Genomic DNA, 16,569 nt, shown 5'->3' on the forward strand with positions numbered 1-16,569 from the left:
ATATTGAACATTCTGTATGAAGATGACACATAAAGACGGATACTCGTTCAAGGCAATTTTCTAGAATTTTAGAAATATAAACTTCTTCCAGGAGACCAACTTATTCTTTCATCTTTACTTAAAATTAACACAGAGTCAAATTTTTTAAATAAAACAAATTCTGTTACACTTTACATCATTAATTTCGAAAAAAAAAGAGCGACGTAAGGTCTGAAACAGATTTCAGTGAGTACTTTGATCCTGAAAAAAAGCAAATGCATAAAAAATGTAGAAGATTTTCCTTAAAAAGTAATTTAGCCTAGCGAAGATTTTAAGCTGTTTTACCGATAATTCTTCATGTCCGCAGTGACTATTGCAATGTTTTTGTTAAGCCAAAATGTCAATAATAAATGCAATTACGTGTTTATCCTCTTAAAAAGGATTGTTTAATATTCCAACCCAATGTTGCTGGTTCGTGAGGAAAAGTTGACGTTTCGTACAGTGTGAGTCGGTCTTTGCTCGTCGTCGATGTTTCAGTAATGAAAAGAGGAGTGGTGAAGAAAAAGGATGGCAGGAATGGAGGAGGGGGGGGGGGGTTGCGCTAAAAGAAATTGTGAATAGGTCTTGGCTTCGCGAGGTAATCGTCGGTGATTACTATTAGTAATGACTGGCGTAGGCTGAATTCTGTCGGTTATTGCTAAACCCAAGTCGTGATCCTCAGCGTGGAGAGTGAATCTGGGTTGAAGCGAGACTTTCTGCTAGAAGAGACTCGCCGCTGATATTAATGGACGAAAGACCGTGAAGCGAGAGTATCGCTGAGATTACCGCACAATTCGCAATTCCTTCTCACGGACGACGACAAAGGGAATCCCAGATAAGCATATCACAACTCTTGTCTGCTTACTTGCATCGTCTTCCTGCTGCAATTTACAAATGTCCTTCTGGTGTTCCTACATAACGTCCTTTAAACTTCACCGTGTCACTACGATAATATTCCCGTGTACTCTGCACTTTTCATCATATCAATAACATGTATGTGACGAAGAATAATACAAACCTATATATACCTACAGTGTCCTTTTAATTTATTTCACCTCAGAGCGTGCAAATGTGCAAGTTCAAATACCTCGGTAACTGTGAGAATTGTCGTTTTTTTGCATACCACCCTTTTGGATCTAAATGGAAAGGAATTCCTAAAAAGTCCTGTGCAAAAAATTCATGTCTCTTTTAATTACGGAGATAAATGAATTTTTACGACTAAATTCTGAGCTAAGTTAAAGTAAACAGTTTACATACCGAAAGTACAGCTAAAACGAATACAGTTAACATTGACCGCATGCTATAATTTGCAACTGACATTTTTAACCTATTCGATTGATCTAAATCTCAATATTTAAAACCCCCCTAAAATTATAAACTTACATCTTTGTCATCCAATCGCATTTTCAACACACGATCGACCGAGAGTCACTTTTCCAGTTTCTATTCTAGAATGGAAGAATAATGTCTTTTTAAGTGCTTTATTGCTCAAAGGTCGTTTCCCCTATTTAACGATTCGCATTTAGTCACGAGACTTGTCTGTTTAGCTTTTCGTCGCAGAGCTTCGGTAATTCCACGAAGAAATAAACGAAACAAGAGATTCGCATCTAAAATAAAAATAACTCTTTTCTGAAAATCACTCGTATAAAGTTGCAACTACTACAGTGATCAATAACGAGAAGTGTATATATATATGTATGCAAACTGTGTATCTCGGAGCCAATTAGAAATTCCTCGAAAATACATACCGAGAAAATGCCAAAATAGGACAAGTTTTTATTTCGAAACTCACGCTTTATGTGATTCTGTGCTAAATCACTGATTTATAAAAAACCGAGCTTATTTTTTCACTACGGGCCAGTGGATGATCGCTTCTGGATAAGTTTTACGGACATGGCAATAATTGCAGATAAAAACGGTAGGACGATTGCCTTTGCTCTATTGTCCATTGTGCCCCTGGCTGTAGGGAGGATAAGTATTTCCTTGAAAGATCGAGACTCTTGTAAAAACAAGCAGGAGAAAGATTAAAACGATTGAAAGAGTTCGTATATATCCACGATTCAAGCATTCTTACGTTATCTCCATAAACTCGTCGCTTACTAAAAACCTTGCGGACATTTCTTATTAACAACATCCCCATTCAGATACAGATTTCTTTTAATTGCAGATTTTTCAGGAATACAAGTAAAGAGATGGTTATTTTGCCTCAGTTTGTAAATATTTTAAAATATACACAAGCTAATTTTGCTTCATTCGCGTTTGAACTCGATTCTAATTGTCTAACTAGCATTTATGCCAGAATTGTAGCAGGAAGCTGCAATCGGATATGCGATATGTTACTCAAAACAATTGTATTCATGCAAGCGTGGAGCTGAGTCTCGTTTTTCACTCGATGCTCGAGTATATCTCCGAGTTTTATCAACCTACTCTGACATAAAGTTAAATTGTCTGTCGAGCAATTATATATAAGAAATACACGTGTTTGTATATATATAGATATTATCAAAGCTCTAATCAATGTTTAGTGTATTATTATACAAGAATTTAAACAAAGTTGTATTTTTCTCACTCTCTAAAAGTAACCTGATGTCTTCGTGGCTTAAAACTCAAACTGTGTATATCGTAGTAATATTTCCAACTGTTCAAAACTCCATTCTCCGAAGATTGTGATTGATTTCTATAGTAAAGCTAGCAATAAAGATAAACAAACTTAGTTAAGCATCTATAAATGGAACGAGAGATCAATTGGAATAACTTGTTGGTAAATTAATTGGCTAGTTAAAGATTAGTAAGTGCAATAAATTTAATAATCGAACAAATCGTATCTATTTGAAGAGGTTGCTTAATAGTTTATGCGTTACGATAGAACTAAAACAGACGGACCGGGCGGACCTAGGTTGACGAGAGGACGTCATCTCGATTAAGATTTAGAGGTGGCGCTGCTGGCGCCTCTAAGCGGTACAATGAGTAATCCAGCAGGAGCATCGTCGTCGATGAATCCTCATCGCGCGGGAAACCGGTTCTCAAAAGAATTCACCTTTTAATTCCCATCCTTGGCAGAAAAGCTTAGCAGAACCAATTTTAATAAACCTATCTCTCGTCTAGAGCCACAGCACATTCAATTTTTATAAACGATCATTACATAGGAATTTTGCAATATTTTTCTAATCCATTTGTAAATTGCAGAAGTTTGCCGGAGTGACGAAAGGGCAGTTGGAGGTTAGCTACGAGAAGCATGACTAGATCCTGATTGGGGAGGACGGGCCCCGAAGAAGGGGTGGAGCTGGCAGAAGCCAAGAGGGCGACACTGGCTGCTGAAGGAGGCCAGGAAATTCTGGCTGAATTTCAAAGACTGCTGCTGAATGAACGTAGAGGTGAAGTATACGAAAACTACATTGTAAATGCAATAATGCGCGGGTATCTTGTGGTATAGATTATCAACAAGGTTTCTTTATTAACGTTGTAGGAAAGCGAGGAAGATGAGCGTGATCAACATAGTACGTCGCAATTGGGCACTACGAGTCTCGGTGGTGTTAAACATCTGCGTGTTGCTGTATGTTTGCGCTCATTTTGGGTCTTCCGGACCATGGATCGAGGAGGCCCCGGCGAATTGGGCCGCATCCCTGCAAGCTGACACCTTTAGCAGTGGAGGAGTAGGAGGATCAGGAGGGCCAGGCTTAAGCAGCAGCGAATTCTTAAATGGAACCCAGCAAAGAGTCGCTACCTCGTCTTCGTACATCCTAGCAAAGGAGCCACGGGACAAAAAGGATGTACAAACCAATTCCGAGAGCAGTGACGTCATCGCTAAGAAGCTGGCAACCCCGAGCGTGCCCAGCAAGGAGGCCAAGGTCAAGATCCTCGAAGCCACCGGATCCGCTCGAACCAAAGACCAAATTGTACGCATTCCCCTTTTTCTTTCCTACTCCCATGAACATTGGAAAATCATCGGTCGAGCTTCATCGAGATGACCTGAAATCAGTGCGCGAAGCGAATAAAACTCGTTTTCAACTCCCGTTAAATTGAAAGGAAGCTTCGCTCCCACATGCAGCCTGCGTGAAAGGCTTGAAGTATTAAAATTCAAGCTTCACGCTACTGTAATCGTCACTTTCTCATCGAGAGATTCAGCGTTTATTCCTTTTTTTTCTCATTGTTCCATTGACGTAGGAAGCCCCTAGTTGTCGGAAATTATCAGATTAGCTTCTTTAATGATGAATCTTCTGCTGTCACCTTTGTTGAGAACGCTTCGATAGACAATGTAGATTTTCACTCATGCACGAACAAGAGAAAGTAAACGCTTCATGGTCCAGTATAAGAAATAAGATTTCTCTTGCATAATGGGGGAAGAGGCAGGTCAATGTACATGCAGCATTGAGACGTTTTTCTTTTTTTAGGGAGGAAATGCAACGACCATTCGGACAGAGATGAGTTTGAAGGAGGCTATACAGTGTAATGAAAAATTCACGAAGCCAAGAAGGGCTCAGCGAGGGGACTATTGGGTGTTTTACAACTACGTGCCGATGAGCATGAGTGTAAGGTGCTGGGAAAGCGTGACATATACAACGCATGGTGATTACACGTTCCTGGATAATCTGGAGCCTTTGCTGGAACGCTGGAAAGCCCCGATATCGATTGCAATGCATGCTCCTGGCACCGACTTTGCGCCAACCCTTGACGCCATCAAATACTCCAGAAACTGTGGCAGCCCACTCATTTCGCAACTGGTGACCTTTCACGTCTTCTTCAGTAGCAAACACGTGCCAAAAGCAGTAAGTAATTGGAGCGCGTTAACATTTGCCACGACACACTCCAATCTCATATATGCAGCTTCGAAACCTACATTATTCCCAATTAATAGTATCCTTATTTTTAGACTCGTAGGATTCTCGTGCTAGCATTCGTTATTACTATCGAGTTCCTCCCTTTGTTACTTCAAGCTTCTCTTCTTGTTCGATGATAGCCAATGTTGTTGCGTTATACTGAAAGAATATCAAGAGCATCGGAGAGTGCCTCTCAATAGCCTATCTTGCATGTTTTAATCATCTCCGTACACGCTCGCTTCTTTATTCATGCACGCTCTTAGCATAGAAATTATGTTGCCCTCCTTCATGCTACAATTTTCTGGAATAAACTTTTGCACGACAGTGAAATTTAAGAGTCACTTCCTCTTTCTGTGCACGAATAAAGCTCTTTCTTTTTCACAGGTACCGCCGAGTGAGAAAGTTGCGTCAGATACATATAATTGCTCACTGGGACCACCTTGGGTAAACGTCTCGGTTGCTAAAATGTACAAAACGGAAAAGAAGTTACTGTACCCAGTGAACGTGGCAAGAAATATAGCACGGGAGTCCGCACCAACTTTCTACATATTTGCAAGCGATATCGAACTATACCCAAGTCCGAATTTACCTGAAAAGTTTTTGGAAATGATCAGAAAAAGAGAAGACCCTGCATTGAAGAGGCCAAACCCGAAGGTCTTCGTCTTATCAATTTTCGAAGTCAATGAGAAAAGTCTACCACCTAATAATAAAACAAGTCTGGTATGTATTCCACAAATTGGTAGAGATAGATAGTTGAATGAACTTGAGATAAATTATGCACCTTTCAATGAAGATATGAATATATCTTAAATAGTTGACGAGCATTGCTTTAATAGAGGTAAAAGGGTCATTGTAATAGGGCTTCCTCTAACCATGAGCTAAAATATAAAGTATCAATGTCACTGTTTTATTAAACGTGGTTCACAAACCTTTCTAGTTTCATTCAGAAATGATTCTGTTTTTATAGAATTACTCTAAGAATATACTAATATTCAAATATTATATATTCTAGATTCAAATGTTGAAAACTGGAACAGCCATACCTTTTCATAAAAAGTTGTGTTCGGTATGTCACAACGTACCACGAAGCAAAGAATGGCAGGAAACACCAGAAACAGAAGGCTTACACATATTTCACATTGGTAAAAGAACGGGTTATTTTGTTCATTGGGAACCAATCTTCATCGGGACCAACGATGATCCACTTTATGATGAAAGACTAAGTTGGGAAGGAAAGAGTGATAAGATGACACAGGTAAAACAATAAATTACTATTACTATCGAGAAAAGTGGTGAAACAGCATATATTATTTTTTTTTCAGGGCTATGCTCTCTGTGTTCTTGACTATGATTTCCTCATTTTGGACAACGCATTTTTAGTTCATCGCCCGGGAATAAAAATTTATAAAAAGGATCCGCATAGAGACATGCTTACTGCAAAAACCAATACCCTGATTAGAAAGATTATAATGCCAGAATTAAAAATTTTATACGGTACAAGAAAAGGATGTGCTGTGTAGCTGATGGAGCCCCGGGCTCGCTTCGTGCTTCATAGACGTCAACGATGATTGCCTTCTACGTAGCAGCAGTGTGTCCAGATTTCTTTTCTTGTTAAATACTTATTAATAACTGAAGAAAGTGAATAGTCGTGGGAGTCATGCCAACTAAATGGTGCCGAAAAAAGAATCGATAACATTTTAGATACAAAGCTTAGAAATACAATGTGAAAGTACTTTAATATTCATTGGCTCTTTTAAAGAGCTTTTACTTCAATACTGACTATTTGCAGCTGCCTTTTTTGTACAGAATAGAGCAATGACAAAAGGACAGTATAATGCAAGATGAATGTAAATTATATATTTAATGATGATGATGCGCCCTCTTGCAGCGTAGAAATATTCATCGTAGTATAATGCAACTTATTGCACTGTAGCCTTTAAAGCACATATTTTTCACTAAAATTTATAGGGTAAAAGTGTACATAATAATTATAAACAAGGTGCCTGATTCATCGTTACTGTTTAAATAAGTGCTTAAATATGTAGCAAACCTAGTTAATTCATTTCGAACGTACGTGACAAATATTGAGAGTTTCTTATACATTTCAGTTTTATTATAACAACTAATTTACTCCATTTCTATTAATGCATTGTCAAGAAAAGTTATTATCGAAGACTGAAAATATTTAATAGCTTTCTTAGGACACCTTTGCTGATTTTAAAGTTACCAAGTCGACAGACACTCAATGACTAGTATCATGCAATGTGTTCTTTTCTTTTTACAATTTTTTATTATTAATGGTAAAGTGACTGATGCTTCCAAGATAAACAAAAATAGAAAAGTCAGTGGTAATCAAAGAAATGTTAAATATATAGGTAGAAAAAAAAACAAGAACAATTAACTAAGGTTCCATCAACAATAGAAGATTAAAAACTTTATAATGTCTCAACATTATATTAGATTGAGTATGAATATTGATGGAGGAAAGGGTCGTCCCACAGTATATTCATAAAAAATATAAACTTATAGAAGCAACTAAGTAAGTTTCTATTTGTTGTGGGATGTAAAAAGAAGTACCACTTGATGTAAATATTCCCTCTAGATACATTCGTAAAATGTTACATTAGGGTTTGACGTATAAAATACTAAAGACATTACAGAGCGTGCACTTAAGGCGTTATCTGTTTCTTTACGAATTCTAACGTGTCATATTGGATGTACTTGTTTAAATCGCTACTTCGATTATTAAAATTAACAAAATATTTCATTATATACTCCTTACAACAATGAATAAGTTTGAGACAGTAATAGCAAAGAAAATAATAGGCGAATATGAAAATAATGGATAACAGTTTTAGTTTGTGATACATGTAGGGCACACTATAAATGATTAATTACACTTTATTTAGATGAACAATTGGATTCAATACATTTTATTTTTTAAAAACAATTTGACGTTATTTAATTATATATTTTTAGGAAAAATTTGGCTTTGTAAAATTATACTTATATTGCTATAATTCATTATGTTTGTAAAAAATATATACGTAAGCCCTATTTTTATAATACCTAAGGTGCAATCTGATTGTTGACTGTATATCTTGTGCATTTTAAATTCTACTTGTCGAAGTTTTGGTAATATAATTTTGATATGTGAAACAATTACACATTTGGGAAATGTTTGTTTTTTTACAAAAAGGGGCTCATAAATGAAACGTATTGTGGTGGCACATTACCAAGCACTATCAAATATCTTTTATGAAATACAAAACTTTATTTAATTTTTAATTTAGTGTAAAACTAAGTACCGACTAAACTCAAAAGATATATACCAGCCGTAAATTTTCAGAGTCTCAAAAATACATTGGAAAGACATTATAATTTTGATTTGTCAATGAAAATGTGTTACAGAAGTAGATATATATATTTCTAATCTTCATATTCACTAAATTATAACTGTTGGTAATATTCTTTATAGCTTATAAGCTAAAGCTCAGCTTTTATCAATAAGTTCCTTTCACCTTCTCGCCTTTTGTCTTAATTTACCGGGGCTGTGCAAGTGAGTGTAATTAATACTCGTATGTATTTATGTATATCTGTGCCTTGACACAATTGTGTCTCCTACGTATGCGTTAGTATGTGCCAAATATACGTATACGTATATCATTAAACGCATAAACTTCAAACTTGTCGAATAACTTTTGATGAAAAATGTATATTTCTCAGAGTCTAGTAATTTTATTAATTTTTAGTAACTCGATAAATTTGAGATGATTGTTTTCTTATATTCATTTTTTAATAATTTTATTATCATTTTAAAGCATTTCTTGAGGCATTTTCTTTCTGGATTTTCACTATTAGAGTTATCTTGTAAACCATTATCATTCTTAAAATGTTCTTTTGCTAATTAACCATTTAACAAAACGTCATGAGACAAAGCTACTTCTAAGCTAAATGCAATCAACTGAATCGTTGCGAGTTAAATTTCTATTCAATAATTGAGTGTACATAAAAGGAAGTATTTTTCTAAAGGAATAAATCATAATGTATGGATTTAGCCTAAGTAATAATTGCAACCAACTTTGGACTCAATATAGTTTAATTATAAATTACTTGCGATAAGCAGATATACCATTTAACAAATCTAATAGCCATATATTAAAAATAAAAATCTGTAACTTGATAATTATAGTGAAAGGCAGCAAAGAATCTTAAAAATCTTTCAAAACCTTTATTCTATCATCGTCATGAAATGGATGTTTATTAGGAAGGATGTTATGTAAATATCTTAAATTATTTTCATCTTAAAAGTAATATATGGTAAACTGTATATTTGTACAAAAATATGTGTACATACAGATTGCTGCTATGCAGTCCTTTTTCACATATTAAAGTAATTTGCTGTAGATGCATAAACGTCAATTTAATCAAAAGATAGTATAATCCTTTTGAGGTTTCTTTTCATATTTTGCTGTACCTATTTTTTAAAATCTACATTTAGTTTTAGTTATTACAATAATGAAAGAACAAGTCAAATTTATTCACGGTGTATTATCAGCTGAGTATTAGTTTGTTCAAGGAAGAAATATTTGTAAAATTAGTCTATAATATGTTATTTTTCATTATAACGTACACGTTGTGATGCAAAATTTGCCCACTCTGGTTAACAGTTTAAATCCGACGTCTATGTATTTATAAGACTTAAGAATAAACTCTTCTATATGATTACAACCTGTTAGCACTCTTTTTGAATTGAAAATTTTCCCCATTCTACATGAAACACATTATTTGTGGATACAAAAATAAAACAATATTTTCTTGTGTTCACTTTATTTAATTAAAATATACAGCTTGAAAAACGTGATCACACATTTGTTCAGGTTCACTTTGTAATTCTTTTATTATGCATTTTCATCTTTCCAACATCAGATAATGTACTATTATAGTATTCTCTCACTATATGTAACTCATTCACATCTGATATAGTTTTTTTTGTAAATTATTTTTTAACGAATCTTATATCTCAAATGTTCAAACGCATTATCTTGCATTTACCGCTGATTTTCTCTCGTCTAATTTATATAAATAAATACTATCAAGAATTTCTTTAAGCATTTTCTTTCTTAACGTCACTTATAATTTGTCTCTACCTGCTTACATATACGACTCACGTATATTTATACAATTATTCAAAATATACGTCAATATTTATTAAGCATTGTATGTATACAATGAAATGGTAACTATTATAGGCACGTGCTTTTTCATCTGTTCCGTTTCAATCCACAGCAGTTCCCTGTATTATTACCATTGCCATTTGAACCTTGTTTAAACTTATTGGATGACATAGAGGAAGACCTAACTCTGCTTGATATTAAGTCATTATTATTTGCAGACTGTTTCATTCTTGATGGCATAGATAATCGTTTCTGCTTGATTACTCCGTATTGATGAACTAACTGCGCAGATATAGTATGTCCAGTTATATCTACGTTTCGGGAACGTAATGTTTTTACGGGTGTTGCAGCCATTGTGTCCGACCTTAATGGAGAAAGAAAAGAAATGTTGTTATATTTGGTTAAATTTTGTAAAATAAGAATAAATAACAACAGGATATTAACCTAAGCCAGCGCTGCGGTGTTGCATTTGATTCGGCTGGAGTGATGATACTTATAGTTCGATTAGGCCTTTTATCACTGCATGTATTGGAACGACCATTCTTTTTTTGATCCCAATCTCTCAATCCAAAACTTCCTCTCAATTGCTGCAGCCTGCTAGAACCATTGATTGATGGTCGTCTAATAGTTTTAACAGGCGTCGCCTTCTTACCCAGCCTTCTTCTTTGAAAAATATTTGGCGACGAGAGCCTATCTTGCATAGAAATAGTAGCAGATCCTCCTGCTGAGAGAGTCAACGACGTATCAGATTTAGGCCAACTTAAACGACTATTCGGATCTTCTATGCTTTGGTTCGAGGGATCATTTTCATCTGTAGGATTGGAATGATCATCCGAGCGTGTTCTCCTCTTCATGCATGGTTCTTGTAGAATGCACACATCTTGAATACCTGCAGCGCCTGCTTGAGCTATTGAGCTATGCCTCCTTTTTATTCCAATAGTTGTATTCGCTTTGGTTACTGAATGTTTTATTGATTCCTCCATTTTATTTCCCGCAATTACAGATGTTCTTGTACTACGCGTTTTAAATCTCGAACTTACAGTTAAAATTGGCGAAACTGAATTCGTTTTTAAATTTTGTTGTGTAGTTAAACTATGTCGCCTGGTTATCGTTTTGATATTATCTTTAGAATTAGAAAATAACGTATGCTGCTTGTGCCTCAAAGAAGAGTATGTATTTTTTTGTTCAAAATCATTTAATGCGCCGCTTTTAGACATTACTGAGCTACCATGGCGTCGTAATTTGTTTGTAAACTGTGACGGTTGCAATTCTTCGCAATTTTCTGAAAATGCCTTTGGCCTATCTAACTTTGAAGGTACCGAATTATCTTCTTTTTTAGAATCGGCAAACAGCTCAGATTTAGGAACTCGTTGGACAATTTGTACAAGAGCTTTTTCCCGTAACTCTCTTAATTCTTTTATATTGTTATCACTATGATGAAATTTGTCATTTTTAGTTTCAGTTTCTTTCTGTAATAAAGCATCTATATCACCAAATTCATCTAGTATGTCACTTGAAGAAATTTCGGCAACTTGAATACACTCTGTTGACGAAGTTTCATTTTCAGGAACTTTCTGCATAGCTCTAACTTCCGCGGATGATTCTTTAATCTGTAAAGATGGCTCTTCTAAATTTTTGGTGTTATTCGTACTCACGATCTTATCAGGCAAATTTTCATTGGACGAATCAGGAATCTTTTGATCAACATTATCAATAGCTGCTACTGATGGGATTTTTAATGTTGCATGCTTCTCCATATAGTTATGCTCTTTTGCAATAGGAGATAGTTCTGGATTAACTACTGACTTTGGTGATTCCATTCTTTCTTTCTTTTGGCTCAAAAGAACCTTAAAAAAAAAAAAAAAAAAATTTGATGTATCATGTAAATTGACATCTTAAGAATTCAGTAATTATTAATAATTTATTTCAAATCATACATACCTCACTCCGAGATGGACCTGGAGGATCTAGCATGAGTGTAACAACACTAGTATTATCTGCTCTTAGCCTAGCACAGGACCACCTATGAAGAGCCTTATCTACCAAACTCTTAGATGGATTGATCCATATTTGTATATCCGCTTGCTATGAATACATAATTTAATTAAAAATACATTGTTTCTAAAATAGTTTATAGAATGTAATACTAAACTACTCACACCAGTACCAGTCTGTTGGGAAGCTATTAAATGTTTTTCATTATGCCTCTCTGCAGCTTGAACAATCGCTACAGCAGCTTGGTGGGTTATCATATTCCACAAACCATCAGTACCAAAAATAAGACAACGATGAGATTTAACATCAACAGTTACTACTTTAACATCTGGTTCTGGAGATACTACAAAAGTATCAAGTTCAGAATTATAACTCCACAAATCACCTGCAACAAAACAATACAATAATTGAACTTAATATCTTGAAATTATTTTATAATAATAATCTTATTTAATAATATTGCTACCTAAAGATCTAGCAACAGCAAGGAAAGGAATTTCATCTATATGAGTAGATCTTCTAACCGGTCCTTTATGGCCAATACGAGGTCGATTCCACACAACTCTTGGAACACCAGACTTATTGACTACCTTGCCACCAGACTCCTGTATCCTTATCATTTCAGCCCCACTTTCTGGTTTATGGTCTTTAGTCAAAGCTTTTGCTCGCCATTGTGGATCTCCCTCTACTTGATAGCCTAATATAATTCCAGAATCTCCAACATGGCCTATATATATTTTCCCTTTTCGGATAAATGCTATACTCGCTGTAGTTCCAGCTGTAGAAGGTAAACCAGATGCAGTTCTTGGCCATTTATCTAAAATTAGCAAAAACATTAAAGTATTAAATCTTTATTAAAGTATTCCTTTCAAATTATTATAACATTGAGTAATGTTTGAAAGTGTATGGAGTAAACTTATGCATGGCCTCAAGAAATTATACACTAAAATTTAAGAAACCCCCATATTTGGATAAAAATATTAATGTGAAACTTTTCTTGAAGTATACTTGTGGGCAAAATAAGACCTTTAGGTTAGCTGCGTTACATAACCTAAATTCTAACCTAATCAAAGTGAAGTGGTGGGGGAAATACGCGGGACAATGACAGAAATTCTTGAAACTTGCATATTTGTTAAGTTTTTTGTGCAATAAAGTTGAAATATGAGTAAAAATGAAGTCGAGTGGAACGTTGAAATATAATTGATAAAAATCAATGGAATTTACCAAGCTCCCGCCACATCGCATAATGCGTGTTCACGTATCCGTCTCTGATGGCCCTAAGAACGTCTTCGTCACGATCACTCCAAAAGTTCTTTTGCTTAACAATAATGTCCATAAGATGTTCCTTAGCAAAGGTAGCGGCTTCACCACCACCATGACCATCAAAAATGCCAAAAAAGGCATATTCGAGGTCCTTGTCATCCGGTGTCTGCTGGTAGGCCACACTGAACATGTCCTCCATGTATTTACGTCCGCCCTGGTTACAGTGGCCGGTCACCCTTAGGTTAACCCCAATACTTAAAGGCATGATGCACACGCCGATGACACGAGAAATTTAGATGACGAGATTTTCTGTTTAAATATCTCTCTTGTGAACTGAAGCCTCGCATTTACTGGGCAGGTCCGCGCGTTGCTCAAGAAACGTATACACTGGCACACACACTGCCATTATCCATGGCCCCACAGTCTACATCTACCACTTCTACAGCAGAGCAGCACAGTACACAAACCGCAGCGTAGCGCGACCAGCCAACCAAGAACGCAAGCAAGCCGATGCGATCCTACGGAAGGAGGGGTAGAGAGAGCTCTCGTCTCTCCCCTGTTCCCTCTTCACTACAATTTCACCGATACAACACCAGCAAAGACAGCCTCAGCCTGTTCCCCTCTCTTTTTCTCTGGTCTGTTTGACGTGTTGCTGCTTGCTTTGCTTGTCTGTGCCTGCTTGCTGGCTCCTCTACTCGACAATCCCGAAAATACTTTGCGCGATAATTACGGAGCGTTCTAACTTCAAATTCAAACTGCAGATTTAAACTATTCTATTTTCTAACAGTTTTCATAGCTTAATGTATCATCAGTGTTTCCTCGTTTCACTTACAATTACTTAAAGCTTATTGTAACACTAATAATATAATTAACATTCCACAAGTTTGGTATAAGGATTAGTATTTATAAATAATAAAAACGTTGACGTTAAGATTCCCAATTTGATTAAAAATTACTGACTTAATACATTTATTTTCGAAAAAAACAATGTATTATTAATAATACCAACAGATATATCTTATAAGTTGTTGTTATCTCTAGCTTTGTTATAACAAGCACTACGTAGCGCGAAACAAAAATTTCCTTGGATCGAAGAAGCGTTGCAAATTTAAAGCGGAATAACATGCTTTACTCCATTGTTGTCGGGTAAGTTTACGTGGATTTAAACCGAGTTCGAAAAGTAAGGAAATGAATTTTGCCGCGTTTCGAATACAGCTAAAGCAGTCGACGACGATTCTCGGTAGCATTAGCCATCGGATTATGTTGTGTGCATTCGTATGTATGAACACGCAGGCTACAGATTCATACGCGTCGCTTGGGGCTCCCTTGGCATCGTCCGTCTCCCCCTCTTCTATCCCTACTACAACGGAAACTTTTACTCTCCCCTCTGACCCCGCCAAACCGTTAAAAACTGGAGGTCCATCAGCCGCAGGCCCGCAACAAACCCAAGTCCAAGTAGCAACGCCAGCATAGGTCGTTTCTGTACTACTCGTACCGCGCATCTTGACTCACGCAGTGGCAACGTTGCAACGTTTCTTCATCCAGAATATTGTCCAAGAAAATCGTTTCATATTTCCCCTCTTTTATTCTTTACAATCAACAACTCATGGCTGTTGTACTTGCGTTCTACTTGAAATACAGTGAACCGTTCCAATTTTGAATAGTCTCAACTTGACGTTTCTCATTAATATTTTTGCTTATGTGTAATTTAGTTTTCACAACGCATTCTGTTATCTGAATGTTATATTAAATAAATGATAATATGGATAAGCAAACACGAAAAAAATTTATCATTGATAGATTAACGAAGAAAGTAATAAGGAAAGTTTTACTTTCAGATAGTACAGTTATCAGGAAAAACAAAATGCGAAGAGAAAACACGTGTTTTTATACTTGTCGTTTGTTCAATCCGACAACGTTGCACAAGGTTCAAAATAGCATTATTAACTTAGCAGCTTTAGTTTCATACAACGCTCAATAAAATTAATAATTATAAGTATTCTTCTTGTAAGCACAAAGTAAATTTCACAATAATATAATTTTTTGCAAATTACTAGATAATTCAAGCAACAAAATTAAGATTTTACGTAGTTGACGTGTCGATATGTGTCATTGATTGCATCATCCTTTCACATAAAGATGGCCGCTGAGCTATATCAAGAACAGTTAGACATACTACATTAGTCAAGTAACCTACATTTTTTTATATCTACTGAACATTGAAAAGAATAACTGAATGTTTGTACTTACAAATTTATTATATTGACCAATAATTGTTTTGTATGGTTGCCCATTATTGACCATAAAATTATGTTTTCTTCTTTAGAAACATAATACTATTTTAACTTTAATCGTCATACTCACGCCTACATTTCGCATTGAACATATACTGCTAACTCCATCTATTGATCACATACCTGATGATAATGGATAGAATATTACATTTTTATTGAAAATTCCTATTACAAAATTTAAAATATTTAGCTTACGTAATACTTTCTTTAACTCTATATAAAAAGAATTATATTTAGTGGAGATAAATATATATTTTTTTATAATTTTGATAACATTTGCTATGTATAATATAAATATAGTGTATACGTTTATTAAATACATAGTACTTAAAATCTCTGTCAATTGGTTTGTATATACATAAACTTATAATACTTAAATATTTATTAATATTACCAAGAGAAATCTATTTAACAATATTTAATAGTTAAGAAATAAAATAGAGAATCCTTGCCAGTATTATTGATGTTTTTCCCTTCTCATTTCATAACAGCAGAGTGGCGCAGTGGAAGCGTGCTGGGCCCATAACCCAGAGGTCCGTGGATCGAAACCACGCTCTGCTAGATTTTTTTTTTTGTTATTTTTGTGGATAAATTTTAATCTTTCTGTAATTAAACATTTAGCTTAACATCAAAAATTTTAAGCAATTAATTTGTGCTTTATATAACAATATGTTAAATATAGGGAATCGGGAGAGAGAACTTAACATATACTAATATATAGTTGTGCATTATAAAAACAAACGTTTTTATAAATAATTTATACTATTTACTTAGAAGGAATATATATTTAGTCAATGCAATGATCTTATGTCAAGAAATAAAAGAAAAAAAGCTTTTAAGGATTCGTAAGTTATTTTAAAAAAGTCGCCCAACGTGGGGCTCGAACCCACGACCCTGAGATTAAGAGTCTCATGCTCTACCGACTGAGCTAGCCGGGCGCACAAAAGTAAGATTACAAATAAAACTTTTCAAGAATAATGTTTTATTATAAAATATCATATTCAA

The 16,569-nt window shown here is 35.1% G+C and overlaps 2 protein-coding genes and 2 non-coding genes across 7 annotated transcripts in view; 2 read left to right on the forward strand and 2 right to left on the reverse strand.

Moving 5' to 3' along the window:
* LOC136773928 (beta-1,4-glucuronyltransferase 1) overlaps positions 1-9,496 on the forward strand; it is a 33,029-nt gene extending 23,533 nt beyond the window's left edge. For all 4 annotated transcript variants that reach the window (XM_066727902.1, XM_066727903.1, XM_066727905.1 and 1 more), the window contains exons 2-7: positions 3,205-3,392; positions 3,485-3,914; positions 4,410-4,784; positions 5,220-5,555; positions 5,848-6,090; positions 6,158-9,496. In XM_066727902.1, the coding sequence (XP_066583999.1) occupies positions 3,498-3,914; positions 4,410-4,784; positions 5,220-5,555; positions 5,848-6,090; positions 6,158-6,355 (1,569 nt within the window). In that variant the 5' untranslated portion in view covers positions 3,205-3,392; positions 3,485-3,497 and the 3' untranslated portion in view covers positions 6,356-9,496. The remainder of the gene's footprint in view (positions 1-3,204; positions 3,393-3,484; positions 3,915-4,409; positions 4,785-5,219; positions 5,556-5,847; positions 6,091-6,157) is intronic.
* A 152-nt stretch (positions 9,497-9,648) lies between these two features.
* Positions 9,649-15,654, reverse strand: Pp2C1 (protein phosphatase 2C). Its single transcript, XM_066727901.1, has 7 exons — positions 15,521-15,654; positions 13,232-15,421; positions 12,474-12,824; positions 12,172-12,392; positions 11,954-12,097; positions 10,457-11,859; positions 9,649-10,376 (listed from the first exon to the last, which is right to left on the reverse strand). Exons 2-7 carry the CDS (start codon positions 13,533-13,535, stop codon positions 10,100-10,102), a joined length of 2,700 nt encoding a protein of 899 aa, XP_066583998.1. The 5' UTR covers positions 13,536-15,421; positions 15,521-15,654; the 3' UTR covers positions 9,649-10,099.
* A 399-nt stretch (positions 15,655-16,053) lies between these two features.
* Positions 16,054-16,125, forward strand: TRNAM-CAU (transfer RNA methionine (anticodon CAU)). The gene has a single exon. It is a non-coding gene; the product is annotated as a tRNA-Met (tRNA).
* Positions 16,126-16,429: 304 nt separating this feature from the next.
* On the reverse strand, positions 16,430-16,502 carry TRNAK-CUU (transfer RNA lysine (anticodon CUU)). Its single transcript has one exon. It is a non-coding gene; the product is annotated as a tRNA-Lys (tRNA).
* Positions 16,503-16,569: the final 67 nt, after the last annotated feature.

The sequence above is a fragment of the Prorops nasuta genome, unplaced genomic scaffold (genome assembly GCF_024137725.1).
Source record: "Prorops nasuta isolate Cenicafe-Biocafe unplaced genomic scaffold, Cenicafe_Pnas_1.2 PNAS00005, whole genome shotgun sequence".
Lineage (NCBI taxonomy): Eukaryota > Metazoa > Arthropoda > Insecta > Hymenoptera > Bethylidae > Prorops > Prorops nasuta.

Bases quoted from the DNA above. Each gene is read 5' to 3' on its own strand.
- Pp2C1 (XM_066727901.1), bottom strand. From the start codon at position 13,535: ATGCCTTTAAGTATTGGGGTTAACCTAAGGGTGACCGGCCACTGTAAC. The intron at 12,098-12,171 runs GTGAGTAGTTTA...ATGTATTCATAG, and splicing joins CCCAACAGACTGGTACTGGT to CAAGCGGATATACAAATATG. The intron at 11,860-11,953 runs GTATGTATGATT...TTTTTTTTTAAG, and splicing joins CAGGTCCATCTCGGAGTGAG to GTTCTTTTGAGCCAAAAGAA.